General features: G+C 39.5%; 1 protein-coding gene across 1 annotated transcript; it reads left to right on the forward strand.

Moving 5' to 3' along the window:
• The first annotated feature begins 1,194 nt into the window (after nt 1–1,194).
• On the forward strand, nt 1,195–8,002 carry LOC139724451 (monocarboxylate transporter 2-like). The gene is made up of 4 exons (XM_071635593.1): nt 1,195–1,384; nt 2,763–2,906; nt 5,130–6,014; nt 7,836–8,002. The coding sequence occupies exons 1-4, from the start codon at nt 1,195–1,197 to the stop codon at nt 8,000–8,002; spliced, it is 1,386 nt and encodes a 461-aa protein (XP_071491694.1).
• The last annotated feature ends 9,817 nt before the right edge of the window (nt 8,003–17,819 follow it).

The raw sequence follows: 17,819 nt of genomic DNA on the forward strand, positions 1-17,819 counted from the left end.
GTAAGTATAGAATCATAAACCAGGAATCTACAGCCCACGGAGGTACATGGCTAGTACATTCTCCTTGATGAAACTAAAGACAGTGTCATGTGCACATTTTTGCATTAGAGAAAGGGAGTCGCCTTTTCTCACCTTTTGAAAGCCCTGCACAAGGACACCTTTTCTCACCTTTTGAAAGCCCTGCACAAGGACACCTTTTCTCACCTTTTGAAAGCCCTGCACAAGGACACCTTTTCTCACCTCCTGAAAACCCTGTGGCTTAGGTTTTTATTTAACACGACCCATCTTTTTATTCGTGGCGAACAGCGAAGGAAGGGAGACTCTGTTCGAGTACAAGGATACATTGTATTCTGCTCTCACTTCTTTGGCAGTTACTACAAGAAGAGGTCATCCCTTATTAAAAGACCGTCTCGTTGCAGTTAAACAGCTTCAGAAGCGAGAACAGTAGTAAACTATAATATTAGTAACGACTTGAGAATCGAGCATTGTGTCGTCACTCGAAAAAGAGTCTGGCGAGAGCAGGTCCAAGAAAGGTGGTGGAAAGAGAAACAAGCTCGGTATGGGATCTCTTTCCTCTGCAGGAGCCGTAGAATAGGACGAGGCACACAAACACACACACTTGTAGCTTTTGGTAGAAGGTCCTACATAGTTTCAGAGCGACCGTTTTATCTATTTCTTTCAAATTACTCATTTTAACTTGCTATTTTAGGTTCTGACCTGATCTAGCCAAAAGTCAGTACTTTGTGAGCATTTTCCCCATAAAGACATTTACACAGCAATTACGTTTTACCTATGTATTTTTACGTCATGTTGCTGTGAATGGGTGATGGTTGTATGTGTCTTTGTCTGTGATGAATAAATTACACAATTATCTACGAAATGTAGGAAGAAGCGTTATGCAACTTCAGAAGTATGATCGGCATGGTGGACCTCTTATATCTTGGTCATGTCAACTCTTTGTAATCTGTTTATTTCATCAATTGTTTCCTCCCAAATTGATCCTATATGCAAATTTGTTTATGCTCATACGCATGACAACTGCGACTGCTCTTTCTGATTATCTGGTGCTTACGAAGATTGGTGACATGCTATGTGACGGTTTTACTTCTTTTTGCCATGAATTGTGCCGTGTGTTTTTCCCCTCTCTGTCTTTCGATTGTAATCATATTGGGTTAATCATTGTCAGGTTCCAAGATGGCGGCTGGCTCAGAAAACGTATATGGGCGTGTCATCCTCGTGGCGAGATTCTCTTTTTTCTGGATGGAGATTGGCCTAGCCAAGTCCTTTGGGGTGCTGGTGCCAGAGCTGGAGGAGCAACTTCATACCTCCAACGCCATCATCGGCCTCATAGCTTCGCTCTCCATGGCAACCATGTACCTCGGAGGTCAGGATTGTATAAGCTATCATTATGTGTTGATACGTGCAGTATGTTCCCCACCCCATCCCCCCTAAAAAAGAATACAATCGGATTTCCGAATTGACAACTTTTAATATGATTAAACTGTCTGCTATTTCAGGGTCTTAAAATATAACATCTTATCTATATTTTGCAGAAAACCCCATTCAATTTGGTTAAGTGGTCACAGAGGAATGTGGATCGTTGTTAAGCATGTTAAGCATGAGTCAGTTTCTTCCAAGTTTAGCACTGACGCTCTTAGAACTGCACAGTTATTAATGTGTGAACACAATGGACAGAACTTGGGGGGGGGAGGGATTCCTGACATGCTCTACAAAGATCCTAATTTTTCTTTGACAACTGAAGCAAGTTGCATGGAGTTTTCTGTAAGATGTAGGTAATAAGTTATAGTTTCATACTCTGAAATTGTATGTGGATTGATTCACTATTTTTAAAGTAATCGTTGCGCAGGGTCACGTTGTAATTGTTTAGGGACAATACGGTATACGAAGGTAATCATAAAACCTTTTAGAACTGCATTTTTTTTTTTGTCTGGGTGTCTGTGATGTATTCCTAAGCTAAAGGAGAAACGTAGAAGGTATGGAATTCTACCAGCACCGTACCACGCAATGTCCATCATTGACAATGTTCAATGTTTGTCCAATAATGGTTACCCCTACCACTTTTGAAGCCCAATCGATTTCCTTGAAAATTTCTCATTTTTTTTTAAAAGGATGTTAGTTATAACCGTAAAAAAAAATGTGTAAAAACTCCTTCAACTGCAACTTATGTACCTTAATGTCAAGCAATTCGAATGAAGGGCCAGAAATTAAACTTAGGTATGCTGTTGATGAGATATCAGACGTAACGTTGTGATATATTACTAGGCTATCGCCTTGTACTGTCATGAAATGAATACTGTGATTTTGCTTTAAATGATTTTATAACATTTCAAGCCGCAGACAGTGTTTCGTGTGAGATGGAAGTGAGGGCTGCTGCTTGTAACATCAAAATTTGTGAAAGTGGTGAAAATCTTACAAGCGTTTTATGCTGGAAACCGGCCTCTTCTATAAATCAAGAAACCTTTGAGCTTGATATCATTAGCAAATTCATCATACATTTATTTTTACTACACTTTTTTCCCCTTTGAATTAAGGATTAGTGCAAATGACTTTTAGTAAATAAAAGTGGTTCATTGTATTCATATCTGCTAAATTTGAGATCGTTTATTTTGTTGGCTGTCCATACTAGAGCAGTGTGTAAAAACGTTTATCATGTCAGATATATATGTTCTATAGGCCTAAAATTCCATAATAATGCATTCGTGTGATTAATACGAGTGGTGTATCTCGCGCTTGCTGTTTAGCCCCCATTGCACAGATCCTGCTGAATCATAGCTCCCATCCCCGACTGGTGACGAGTTTAAGTGGTCTTCTGGCGGGAGTGGCCTTCATCCTCAGTGCCTTCACCAGGAATGTGGTCGCCCTCAGTTTCCTCTTCTTTACCACGGGTGAGCTAACCCTCTCATGTGCCACGTTAATTTCTTGTCAATAGGAATACTGTAGAATAGAATAGATCATTTTGAAATGCTTTTTTCGTTTTTTGGTGATGGATTCATGGAATAAAGCAATATTTGTAAAGAACACATCAGTGAAGTTTGAGGAAAATCAATCAATCCGTCAAAAAGTTAAGAATTGTTTAGGGTCTGGGTGCAGACATCACTGCATGCACGGATGAGAAGAATGCAACAGTGTGTGACGTCATGTATGGAATACAATTTAAAGAAGAGAATAAGAAAATTCAATATTATAACAATTCACTTTTCTGACATAAAGAAAGAGCACTTGACTTACGTCTTTCAGAAATCAGGAGGAATGATAGCAACAAGTCGATGGAATGTGTGCTTTTCATATATATATATTTTAAAATTCTCTTTATATCACGTACATACGTAATATCGTGAACATTGATAGTCTTCTCATTCAACGATGACTGCACCGAAAGCTAACAAAAAAATCCTTTTTCAATAGATTGTCCGATCTTCCTCAAACTTCTCTGATTTGCTCAACTAAAATCGCTGCTTCCACTCAATCCACACGTATCTTTGTGAGTTTCATTGCATGCCTTTTTAACGAGGAGAAACCCGTAATACTGTGCCCGAAATGACAGAACAAAACCAAATGACAGAAATAACCTATAATCAGCTAGGGTTATCTGATAATGTTGTAATGAAACAACACCCACTAAAATCCGGACGGAAATTTTCTTTGATTGAATGTGTTGGGACGAGATTGTGTCAGCTATAATCATGAGCTTGTTACATAGCAGTTCTGGGAACCTGAAACTTCGACATTGGGACATGGCAAAAGTTCATTCACGTCCGTGGAGGAGCCCCGTGGACTTATCTCTACTCTCCTTTCTCCTCCCCATCTCCACTGACTTCACCTATCTCTTGGAGGTGATTCATGTAGATATGTCATTTTTCAAGGGTGTGACCGTTGCATTGCTGTGACCGGAAAGCATAGCACGTATACGCCATTCTCACCAGTGATTATAATAGTGAATACATTCTTATTGAAGATCGTACAAGAATTGAATTGAATCATTTCGTGGACAAAATAAGCCATTGTCAGATGTATAAAAATGTGACTTTTCTTTGTCGATGCTGAGATAAAGAATTTCCCTTGACTACAGTTTCTTGTGAACGCTAATAATAATATGGTTCAGTGGTAATTTTTGTTTAATTTTAAATGAGTTCCTTGCTTGTGAGAAAACATGTGATATACGTAGCACACATAATATCACATACAACCTATTTACTTCCATTCCATTTTTGAGATAGCTTTTATATTGATACAAATGATTTCCTTTAGGCATAACCAATTAGCTATCGTAAAATTTCGTTTATCCTAGCACATTCCCAAATGTTAATTACCACTGATAAATGCGCGTTACATAAAAAATAAAATATCCAGAATCCCAGTAAAGGTGATATCCTGTACAAGTTCATCGATTGGATTGACGGAGAAGAAACACTGTACAGTGGTAGTTTTTCATGCCTGAAAAAACATCTTTATCTTCCACTTGTATATTTTGTTGTTGTTTTCTAGTTCTCCGTTAACCCATTTTTGTCTTGCTTCCGACCAACTGAGCACAGGAAAGTGCCAAATTGTGTTCCTGATGATGATGATGATGATCCACAGCATTTGTATAGCGCCATGTACCTGTTTTAGAAAAAGTCAAAGGCGCAGACTCGTCCAAGAGAATTAGCAATTGAATGCCTGGTGTAAAATGTGAGTCTTGAGTGAGGCTTTAAAGTGCTCCAGTTTGTCAACCTCACGGAGAAAAGATGGGAGGGAGTTTCATGGGCGAGGAGCGACAGAGGAAAATTATCCCTATATCCCTTGAGATGTGTAGGCCTACTGGGCATCTGATATATTGCAAGAGATATCTGCATCCTCTTAGCAGATATCTCTTGCAATATATCAGACAATGAATACTTGAGGGGATCTTCTTTTATATCAAAGAGCGGAAATAGACTAATGGAAATAAATCATATCTATCAATTTTACTACGTTGTACTTGCTATTTCCAGTAGAGATCAAGGCACTAGTGAATAGGAAACTCATGAGTTCAAATTGTTGTGTCAGTCGTTAATTTGTACAATATTCAATTGGATTTTGTGACGATCTGTTGAGTGTTCGACGGCGGTTGTCCGTCTTTTCTTCTGCAGGGTTCTGCTGCGCGATTCTCAATCTTCAGGTCATGGTGTTGCTATACCAGTACTTCCCCAATGACTTCGCCTACGTGAGCTGCATCAGCGTCCTGGGAATCCCCGTGGGGGCAGCCATCCTTCCTCCAGTCACCGAGATGCTCCTGGAAACCTACGGGTTGAGTGGGTCCCTGCTGATCGTAGGAGCCGTTGTTCTCCACATGTTTCCCATCGGACTGGTGATGAGGCCGAGGAAGAGATTGGCATCTCGTCCTCGCGATGAAAGGGACAAAGATAAGGCCATCCCATTAATGGACAGCGATAACCCAGCAGGAAGTCAAACCGATGCGCTGCATTCAGAAGCAGTCCTTGCTATTGAGATTCAGGACAAGTCCAAGTCGACAAAGAAAGGAATAAGCGCGATATTGAGAGCGATACAGCTCGATGTGCTCATCAAGGAACCGATATTCACGGCCTTCCTGCTCCCCAGTGTGCTGCTGGTATATCTGGCCACCAGCGGCTGGGCTCTCTTCCTTGTTGTCTATGCCCTCTACGAAGGGGTCGACCTCGCGAGAGGGGCATATCTTGCAACATCTGGAGCCTGCGGGGGTGTTTGCTCATCAGCCCTCATGTCCGTCATGCTTCGCTTCCGTGGACAGTGGAGTCCTCAGCTCTACATTCTTAGCCTGTGCATTGCATCGGTGGGGTTCTTCATCCAGCTTCTGGACTCGTCCTACCCCTACCTCGTTGCCACATCGTTTATCATTGGATTTGGCGTGTTCGGTTCCAACGTCACGATGGAAGCTGTCCTCTCGTGGCTTGTGTCTCCGGAAAACTTTGCTGATGCCAGCAACCCGTTCTTCTTCTGCGTTGGCTTGGGCTGCGTCCTGGCTGGATACACCGCAGGTAATCACATCTGAACGATGGCATCACTGACACACGAAGATGTAGACACACACTATGTACAAACTCCTTTTCATGCAAGTTACAATATTGAGGACATAGGAAACAAATTGGAATATACCGGGTACAGAAAAGAAATATTTGCAGTACAAAAAGGGGATATTGTGACTGTCACGTTGGAAAGATTGCAATGGAAAGTATATAACAGTAAATATTGCTAAGACACGGAAATGAAGCTGTCAGAGAAGATGAGTCATTATATTGTATTCATTCGTTTTCATTTTCATTTCCATACATGTAGGCCTACATGTATACTTCAAACGACGAATTAACAGTGTATTTCATGTTTAACAATGTTAAAAAAAACACATAAATACATCTTGTTTCACAGAAGACTGGAAATGAAAATGCAATGGAGGGACTGCTAAAAATGACACCGCAATTAAAAGAGAAAGAGTTTTTGAGAAGACCATGATTCGCAGATACCATAACTAATCTAAGAATGTGTTTATTTTCCACAGACCTAACGAGCTATGATTAAAAAAAAAAATGTAAGTCATCTGTTTTGTAAAAAGGGTTCCCGGGCAATATCAGTCAGAGCTATGGTTAAACTGTATATACTAACTGTAGTTTACCAAATACATGGAAAAATCATCATGCATCTGCTAATTACTGGACGCATGTTTATTGAAAATGCATGACTGGAAGGAAATTATGCATGCAGTCACCGAGAAATTGTTATCATGGCATTTGGCCAGTCAAATTGGAGGAATAAACCAACCTATTTTTAGGAAAGGTCGTGTTTAACTGGCTCGCGCCAAGAATTACGGACATCAATAATCTCAGCTATATACTCTCTAAAAAAAAAATCGATTGAAAATTTTCACTCTAAAAAGAGTGAATACAAAAAAAGAGTGAATTTCGAGTGAAATTGGAGTGAATTTTGAGTGAAAATGCTCATTTTCACTCATTTTGGAGTGACGTCAGGGATCACTCCAAAATCTTCGAGTGATCCCTGACGTCACTCCAAAATGAGTGAAAATGAGCATTTTCACTCAAAATTCACTCCAATTTCACTCGAAATTCACTCTTTTTTGTATTCACTCTTTTTAGAGTGCAAAATTTTCACTCAATTTTTTTTAGAGAGTAGTTTCCTGAGCGGGAAGTCATGGGAGATACTGTGGCAAGATACATAGCGACTTTGAAATCGCATGCCCTATTTTGTGAAATGACAAATGCGTAGATTGGTTATCACCTCAACCCCAGTGGACTATCCTAATTTGGAGGCTGTCACTTCTCGCGAAGAGGGGGTTTGAATGAAAAAAAAAAAGGTTAGGAAGAGAGAGAATTGACTTTCTATTTCTCAAGTGTTTTATTTATGCTCATAATCTTATACACCTTTTCATGATTTCGCCCTGTTCCCAGCTCTTAGGTATAAGAACTGTTTGGTTTGTGGGAATTACTGTTATGACTACATTGGCTTGCTTGTGAGATTTCTGTAATCCTTTGAAGAAAAAAAATACTATGAAGTTGAACGGATGGATTAAGGCTTCGATCTAGATAAGAATCTGTAACTCAGCTTTCTATAATTCTATGATCATGACTGTGACAGTTGTTATAAAACTCACAAACATGATCTTAAAAGCAAAGGATATAATTATACTCGTTTTTTTTTCCTCCTCACATAGGACTACGTCATTCGTAGAGTCTCAGTGCAAAATGGTCGATTGTACTCTTCGCACTGTACACTTTTTTTCTCGAGTAAATTGCGTGTTCTCTATTTCTTTTTTCTCCCTGCCTGTTTCTTTCCTTTTGTCGTCGCAGGTTCTATACAGGATCGGACCAACAACCCAAAGATGGTGTTCGTGTTCCTAGGGTCCAGCATGATAGCAGCTCTGGTGTTTATTTTGGGAGGATGTCTAGCCAAATGGAGACGCTCTCGACGGATGTCAAGATTTGAGAAGCCCGAGTATGCTCATGAAAAAATATGATAGCTACTATTATTCCAGCAACTAATGCTTCACATCTGATCAACTCCGAGAAAACAGTATTATTTAGTTGATCAATGCCTAAATGAGGCGCCTGTTTCAGCTTCATGTTTGCTCATCGTGTCAAGGGCAAACGCGTCATACCAGGGGGTCCCGCCTCCCTGATTCTACACTGATAAACTTGGCAGATGCATGGTAGCTTCATGGTAGATGGGTGCGGACTATAAAGAGCGATGTAAGAAAAAGAAGAAACGAGCCCGTCACATACACGAACAAACACAGCACGTAGTCATACACCGGCAACCATGACCATTGTGTGTGAGTGGAACGTACAATAGGAGCCCAGGCTACACCCAAGTCTTACAGTATTTTTCCAAATCGCATTTTGTGCTTGAACTATAAACACGCAATCTGCTCGACACGCTCAGTGACACGTGTGTCATTTATATTTTGGTGGAGCTTTTGAAACCAATAGATTATCTTATGGCAGCAGGAATATACTTATGTCTCGGGCCCATGTAAGCTGTTAAATGGCTAGGATAAAGATAAATATTATAATTATGCATTACGGGCAGTCATATGGCTGTTTTCGTGAAATTTTCCAAAGTGCTATACCAGTTTTACAAAACCGCTTCCAAGTATCAGAGTATGCCTATACATTGCACATTATGTCTACTGTGTATATAGGACCTATTTAACAAGCTTTGTGAAAGCTACCTCACAATGGCACAATGAGTTGTTGCAAGAGCTGGGTAAATAAAAGCCATTTCACTGCAACGAATCCCAATATCGCTATTTGTTCGGCGGTTAATAATGCTTAGTCGTAGCTCAACATAGGGTGCTTTGGCAACGTTACATATAACAGAGTCTGTATTGCAACCTTGTTTCGAACCCATACAATGTATATAACTATATGGACTGTATAAAACATGACTCATGGGCTGTATAAGTTGTGGGTTGTATAACTCGTAGGCTGCATGACTCGTGGGCTGTATAATTCGTGGTTGTCGAACTCGTGACGCGCATCCGTAGGGGTCCATGCATAGACGTAGCCACTCTAAGAAATTTGAACATCGGATAGGACATTGATATTCTCTACAAACCGTCCTTCAATGTTCCATCGCACATGAATTCTGTCTACGTGGTCAAGAAAAAACCCAGTGTCTCGAAGTCCTTATAACCTGTTGAGTGCTCGTGATTTCACTGCTTTATTGCTCATTATTTATATTAATTTCCTTCTGCTGACTATAACTTCTCAAGAAATCAGTACGATTTCAGTAAGATGCCGACAGTCGTGTCCTTCCTTCTCACGTGTCTCTCGTGTTGTTTGGTCACAATTTTGCATGAAATAGAATCAGGAGGGTCGAAACAATTGATAAGAAATACATCTTTTAGTAATTATGCTCATAGATCTGTGTTACACTTCGTAGTTCCGAAGGTTCGTAATTCCTAAAGTTTGTCATTACGTACGCAATATCTTTTCTTTTTCGGATTAACGAATCTTATTTTTTTTCCCCACATTAACAAATCTTCGTAATAACGAACCTTTGCAAAAACACCGCAAAAGTTTGGGTTTAACCACTTTTCATTTTCGGATCAACGAACCTCTGCGTATTGGGAATTTGTGTGTTTTGGAATAACGAAAGTTCGGATTAACAAGCCTTATTTCATTTCGGTTCAACGATACTTCGGAATACGCTAGATTTGACACCATTAAGTTTTTTATAGAATCTCAGAAACTGCTTTGTGCGTAATGTTTATTCAACAAGCCACTTACGCAATGTTTTGCATGTTACTGGACTTTACACCTAGATAGATCCTTGTCATTGCTTTGATTGGTTGTTTGATAATGATCATTCGTCCCATTTTACTATTACGTCATCATTCGTGCAATGTTGGCTCCATCTACCTTGCAATCTTGGATCCATACGCCGAGAGCCCGGCACCACTACGCATGTAAAACGCTTGCGTTTGCAGTGTGTATGCGGCAGCGTGCTCGCATAGCATAGTGAGCACTCTCTCGATCTCAGATCCCGCATTATTTTCTCCGGTTTCAAAATTTATAAAACGTCAAATGTCAAAGATCTATTTGAGATGTTATATAAAACAAATAATGATTGTTTTCTTCGTACAATGAACAGAATATTAAATTCATTCGGCGAAAGATGAAATCTTTGATCCATTCAACTCGGCTGCGCCGTCTTTCACCTCTTGAAATATTCTGTGTATGCACTCATAAACATTCATTATTTGTATACTATTTTATCGGTTTGTTAGTTTGTCAGTGTACGTAGATGCAAAAACTTTACAGGACTACTATATCAGGAGAACTCAAAGGTCGTTGGAACCAGCCAAGGGAGGTAGCTTTCCGCCTCCCCGGAACCAACCGGGTATACAAATTGTAGAGACATGGTATTGATTCGAACCGCGAGGGGTGTGTGTGTGTGTGGGTACGTATATACTTTGAATAAATTCTCTGCTGTGTAGATTTTGCAAGGGAGAATTAATGATCAGGGCTGGGTTCATAATCTCAACAGGTGTCATCTTCTATCAATATTGCTTTAAAAATATTACTATAGTATATCATATTGCATTATATTGCATTATGTTAATGTCGCTTTGCGGCACATAAGTACTTACATAGTATGATTTTATGTGGGATGAGGGCCACTTTGATGTCCTTCTGTTTTATGATACATTGTAGAGTGAAAAAAAAATATTTTGCTCTGGATGGAACAGTGATCACTTCCAAATGAACAGCAGTTAGTTTCATGGACATCGATAAATACTTGTAACAGAAGAGTGTCACTGACTGATCTTCGCCCATTGTGTATTACTCTGTGCTTTACATTCGCGTGTGTCACGTAAACTGTTCTTTCTTGCCCGTGTAGATTGTATTTTGTGTGTAGAAATGGCAATGACAGCACTGTAGTGATCACAGAATTTGTGTCATCTGCATAGCTTTGCTCCAGCCAAGAGCCATGTGCTTGTGTTGACTGACGAAGATTTCCGATACAATATGTACGTTATGCAGATATATCGACGAAGGTGCCTATGTCTTAGACAGTGTTCAAATCTGTATTGATGGTCTGGAAAAAAAAAGCAACCTACGTACTTTGGTCTCATAAAGTGCCCTTCTTCACATGTTTGTGCATCACGCAATAATTTCCCCGCCATTCGCATCATGCATTATTACACTATGTAGCAGTCATCCTTATTGTATGTGCGGTGTGTGTGTGAGTGTGTGTGTGTGTATGTTTGACTTCTGTTTATCTATTTAATTGAACTATCAGCAAATACACTAAAAGTATAGGCACCTATATATACACCCGCTTTTGACGTTTTGATGAACAGGAAAAAAAATTATGCGGAGAACACACATGCTTCTTATGGAGACTGTCTGCAAGGCAATAAATACCACGTAGGCCTATTCATTTCGAAATGTGTTCATGCTGAAAAAGGAGAGACATAGAATATGACAAAAAGAAAACTTATTGATAAGGTGAAAAGAGTACAGATTCTGCAAGTTAATTTGTTTCAGGGATTTTGTATATAACATCAATTAATTTGATATGTTCTCTCACCGTGATATAGGGCCTTCATGGTGAGATTAGTGACATTCATAAAGGAGACCTATTCATGTGCTGTGGAAGCAACGCCATGTTTGTGCGACCTGTAATAAGTGACCAATCTTTTCCCCGCGGTCGTTGTCACCGGGTTTCATAGACCCTTCGCGTTCGATAAGATCATGCAGTGACGTGCGATTCTTATAACCGTCTCGATTGCCACAACAGCTAGGCCTTAGTCCTTATCCAGGATTTTGTTGCATGTTTCACCGTCCTTGTGTGCAATGCCGATGCCTTCCTTGGGGTTTACTCATCTTCAATCCCAAGCCCCGATAGGGACAACAGAAGAATTATTTCCCTCACGTATCAAATTCCATAATTTAATACTGTAGGAAATTGTGCGGGTCTCTGGGGTGGACGTTTAACTATAGCAAAGTCCATAATTATCATAGGCATATTATAGCTGCTCACTTCTCTTACATCAGTACAAATTGATTATTGTATTTTGAGAGTAATGTTTCGGCTGAACATGAGATGTTTGGAAGTAATATAAAATTGTTAAAAAAATATGAGGGAGAAAGGGAAAGGAATATATTATACAAAAGGAAAAATTGGTGTGATGAACAAGTATATGTATGCTTCAACAAGTGGATTTTATCAGAATTTGTTGAGGAATTTCATCCCAGAGCAACTTACGGATATTTTTTGATTTGTTTGTCTTTGTAAGGGTCTACAGCTAGACACGTTTCTGCTATGTATCACTTTGCTAGTATGTGTGTATGTGTGTGTGAGCGTGTGTGTTTTATGAGCCGTTTCACTTGACTTGTCTGGCCTAAAACAAGCACTTCGTATTTGACATAAAAACTTTACCCACCGCATGTATTATAACTGCACCTATGCATTCAACGACAGCACGAGACCAAAAATCAACAATGCTGCATATTACGATGGGAAACTGTATTACATGTATTGACGAGGCAAATACGACGCAGGGTTATTTTATATCCTTCATAACGACACATTTTATTAGGATTGTGAAAGACACGAGTTCATATTCAGGTTAACATAACAGAGCACAAGGTCATACCGGGCAACAGGTCATGAGGTTGAGGGGCTTGATAAAGAACGATATTTTATGACCGTCAATCTCACCAGTTTTCTGTGCACTCCCTACAAAACGAAGTGGGATCTTCAAAAGGGAACAAAAATGTTAAATAACAACATGTTAGATCTACTAAGCCTTCAGCCAGGACGTTACACATTTGCACATAACTCTGACTGGTCCATCCCCTCCAACCCCCCCAACTAAATCACAAATATACACACACAAAGTATGCATACTTATCGCATGAAAGAATCAGTCATGGTGAACTAGCACAGCAAAGTCAATTCTGTGCTGTAATGATGCGAATTGGTTCTGTTACCATACAGAAAACATTTCTGACGATATCATATTTTAGTTACAAAGGACTATAGTGAGGCTTTGTTGACCTGTACTTCCCCCTCCATCATGACAATAGGCTGGCTGTAAAGGCTTGTACGGGGCTTGCAAATCAGTCTGCAGAAGGCACATGATTATAGTAGATTTAAAGGGGACCTCCATATGACTTTCAGACTTTTGCATTTAAACATCCATGAATCAGTTGTACTGGATACAGAGTTTGAGAATTTATAGTGATTGGGATGAGGAATAAGGATGTTAGATTAGAAATTCATAAAAAATCACAATGCACAAGGATGATGACACAGCAACTTCACATAAGAATACATGATTGGGTGCTCAAGGAAGTAGAATAAAATACGAAAATATGCATGAATCCTACATGGTAAACTTGTTAAGCAAGTGGTATTGTACTGGAATTACACTGCTACACTATTGCAATACAGTATGTGAGCCTCCAATGTCATCATCCTTGTTCAGAGTGTTACAGTGTATGTTTGGGTTTTCAGAGTATCGGTGTATCTGCTCAAGGACCACCATAAATTCCATACATCTGTATGTACACTATCGGTTTATTTACATGTCGAGTTATATAAATTGTCTGGAATGCCCCCTTAATACAGCACAATGCATGCAATTTTCAGGCAAGAGCACGCCCAGAAGGCGGCTGCACAAAGAGAAAAAAAATCGTGTGTACACATAACTAGAGTACACCATTTGAATGAGTTGATGATCCATGAAATACTCAATATCACTGGGATCTTTGTAGGGCGACCCGATCTAGTTCTTTTCTAAACGTTACAAGTTTGAGTGTACATGCACTTCTTTCATCTGCTTGCGTAAAACACCAACACAGTCAAATTACTAATGCAATGCCCATGGTTATTTGTGTCGCAAACGTTCCAAGCTCAAAACCTCTAATACAGCGCTACTACCCCCAAAATATGACAGGCAACTGCCACTGTTATTATCATTGTCCAAGGGAAAGTGATGCCATTATGTACTACAGTATACACAGGCTTTCTGAACTTCAGTCATAAAATTCGTGGTCATACTCCATTCATATCAAGGTAATGGTTACCGATGGCTCTGTGAATAATAGAAGACAGTGTCTACCCTTGCCTAATTGTTTGTGTCCCTCAAGGTATTTTTGTAGTGTACCGAAATTTTATGGAGGTAGAAGACTATTGTTTGACATTGTAGATAAAACGAATATATAGATACAGTATCTAAATCTTGTACATGTACATGACTGGTGTGTGATGAAAGGTCAAACTTTTTGTCTTGAAGTGACTGCAAAACATATAATATTCACGACATTTGATACCGGGAGCTTAATTCTGCAGCATATTCACATCAAATTCAGTATTTGATTTAAATTTTTCAAGTCCTGGCTTTACACATCGATACCTAATGTGTCACTCTGACAGACATAGACGTACAGTTTTGTACATGAACTGTATGGATCTCTTTTCAATTAGGTCGCGCGGGGGGGGGGGGGGGGGGGGGGGGGGGGGAAGGCGACAGGAACTGACAAGGAAATAATTCTCATTTTCTGCTCTGACTTAAAACACTCTCAGTATTGCTGCTCTGGAAGTGGAGTCAATACTCTATACGTTTTCCATAAATTTTTCTATTGTTACCAGTGGTGAATGGAGGGCTAAGAAAGAGTCTGCTCACACTCAACACCTGATTCCATTATAATGGAGAGTTACGCTGTAAGGGAGAGTTGACTAACACTCAACACCAGATTCCATATGATGGGAGAGTCAAGAAAGAGTCGACTCACACTCAACACCAGATTCCATATGATGAGGGAGTTAAGAAAGAGTCGACTCACATCCACTACCGGATTCCACAAGATGGAAGAGTTAAGAGAGAGTTGACTAACACTCAACACAAGATTCCATATGAGAGGAGAGTTAGAAAAGAGTCCGCTCACACTCAACACCGGATTCCACATGATGGGATAGTTAAGAAAGAGTCGACTAACACTCAACACCTGATTCCATACGATGGGAGAGTTAAGAAAGAGTCGGCTCATTCTCAGCACCGGATTGCATATGAGAGGAGAGTTAGAAAAGAGTCTGCTCACACTCAACACCGGATTCCACATGATGGGAGAGTTAAGAAAGAGTCGACTAACACTCAACACCTGATTACATATGATGGGGGAGTTAAGAAAGAGTCGACTCACACCCACTACCGGATTCCACAAGATGGAAGAGTTAAGAGAGAGTTGATTAACAATTAACACCAGATTCCATATGAGAGGAGAGTTAGAAAAGAGTCCGCTCACACTCAACACCAGATTCCACATGATGGGAGAGTTAAGAAAGAATCGACTAACACTCAACACCGGATTCCACATGATGGGAGAGTTGAGAAAGAGTTGACTAACACTCAACACCTGATTCCATATGATGGGAGAGTTAAGAAAGAGTCGGCTCATTCTCAGCACCGGATTGCATATGAGAGGAGAGTTAGAAAAGAGTCTGCTCACACTCAACATCAGATTCCATATATGAGAAAATCTATTAAAGCAACAATAACAGACGGTCTCTGGAGAGTGTGACGGTATGAATGATTCCCTGATCTCCAAAGATGCCTGAGGCTTACTATCTCAGTGTTATATTGGTATTCAGCCTCCAACAGGGCTCTCTGATGAAGAAGGACAAATGAAGTAGATCATGAATCCCAGATATGTGTATGCATTTGAACTGTACACAAACTCTCACTTGCCCAACTTGCATGTACTTGACAACACATGATACCAACGTAAAACAAATGTACATAATTAAAAAAGCCTGGGGATTCAATAACACAGCATCTGGGCACACAAACCAATTAAAACTATACATCACTGATATTTGAAGATAAAACTACTGGCAGTATAAATAGCGTGACAATATCAACATACCATTCACTTTATCAATCGAAGGTGTTAAATATACATAAATTTATGCATATACACAAATAATGATATCTTACAAAAATCACATCATTCGAAAAGGTACACTTAATGCTCAAAAATATACAAACATTCCCAAAATTATCATTGTGTAATAGTTTAAAATAGAAATATTCATTTGAATATAAGATTAGATCTTCATGCAGAAACAAATCACCAGAAGGTAATACAATGTATTGCTCTCATTTAATATCAGTCCACTACCTAAACGAATATCTGTAATCACACCTGCACTTATAACTGCCAAGATGCATTCTTATACTGGAAGTACTCTCATTTCAAACTCTGCCCGTTTCCTTGCATACTTAAACTTCATGACACAATTAAACACTGCAATGTGCAATAAGTTTGTTAATATACCGAAGTCATTCACCTGCAGATGAACCATGTTGTCGATTTAAGTATGGGGGGTGCTTCAAATTTTTCAAATAATTTTATACCTTACTCAGGAAAAATGGAATAGTGGGTGGTTGATAACTACCGAAAGATTGTATCCTAATAAAGAACTTGCTCGGCAATAAGTGCTTGCAAATAAAACCTGGGCCCTGTTTCATAAAGCTGTTCGTAAAGTTACGAACAGCTTATGAGCGACTGGTGATCAGCTCTGATGTGCTATACACTATTGTACTTATCAGAATTTCCATGATTCAGCATAAGAACTGATCACCAGTCGCTCGTAAGTTGTTCGTAACTTTACGAGAAGCTTTATGAAACACCCCCCAGGGCCATTTGAAGAGTGGTGTGTATGCACACAAGAGGTCATAGTAATGCATGCAAGGCACAGCTGGCTGGGTAGGCAAAAATCAGTTCAATTTGAAGGAAAATCAATATTTGTCCAAATGCCACGATATCTTATTACAGAGATACATTACACCAAGATGTTCAATGTGTTTTGATGAAAAAAAAAAAAAAACACCCCACAAAAACTTTCTCCCAAGAGCAAAATATGAGGCTCAAAGTGAAACCAATGATTGCTAATCATACAAAATCAAGGACTCAACATTAGCAGTTGCTCGGTGGCCCAGGGCCACTAAAACTTGATGTTTGGTCACTAAATTTCCAAAAAAGCTATTTTTTGGTGATCTGATTGGGCAATGAAGATTCAAAATGGAGTGTCACCAGGAAAAAAAAAAGTTAGTGCACAAAACATAAAGTTTTACTCGTCACATTTTCCTTTTGTGAAAGTTTGCTATTCTAACTCATAAGAAATTTCTATAACCATTGCATATGGCAGCACTCTGACTTTTTTAATCATCCCCAATTAATAATACACTCTGTCCTGTTTCCTTTTCAAATGATTTCACATGCATTTATACTAAAACACACTATTCCACATGCACGTAATGTTCTTGTCCATATTTTATTCTTTCTTCAAATGATAAGACCACAATTTCGATAACAGATTATTTGAAGTATCTCCCCACTATCTCCATGTAGCTAAAGGATGGAGGATCCTTAGTTAACTTCAGAAGCGTCGTAACAAGGCTGCAAACTAACCCATTATTTCTACAAGTCCGACCCGTCCTTGTCAGACCAGGAGATACCCTTGTCTTTTTCATTCCTTGATTGGTCAAAATGTACACTTACTGTTTATTTTTAATCCTGCCTGTGAATTCCATCTCCCCTCGAAACTGGCTGAGTATATAGGGGATTGGAATTATTCAGCCTAGGGTTTTCTTTGATTGTGCTACATGAATAAAGGATCAAACATCAATGGCATCACTTGTCTGCTGCCCTCATTGTTATCTGTCCTACGCATGACAGGAAAACCAAAGGACAGCAATGAGCATTGCACAGTTGTGTACAGTGATGTTCAGAGATCCCCTATCACAGCTCACTGTA

Source organism: Diadema antillarum, unplaced genomic scaffold (assembly GCF_040938485.1).
Source record: "Diadema antillarum isolate AM-2024a unplaced genomic scaffold, OU_Dant_1.0 scf00000215, whole genome shotgun sequence".
Classification (NCBI taxonomy): Eukaryota; Metazoa; Echinodermata; class Echinoidea; order Diadematoida; family Diadematidae; genus Diadema; species Diadema antillarum.

Excerpts from the sequence above, each read along its gene's own strand:
- LOC139724451 (XM_071635593.1), top strand. The coding sequence starts at position 1,195 with ATGGCGGCTGGCTCAGAAAACGTATATGGGCGTGTCATCCTCGTGGCG. Across the intron at positions 2,907-5,129 it reads TTTCCTCTTCTTTACCACGG|GGTTCTGCTGCGCGATTCTC; the intron begins GTGAGCTAACCC and ends TTTCTTCTGCAG. Across the intron at positions 6,015-7,835 it reads CCTGGCTGGATACACCGCAG|GTTCTATACAGGATCGGACC; the intron begins GTAATCACATCT and ends TTGTCGTCGCAG.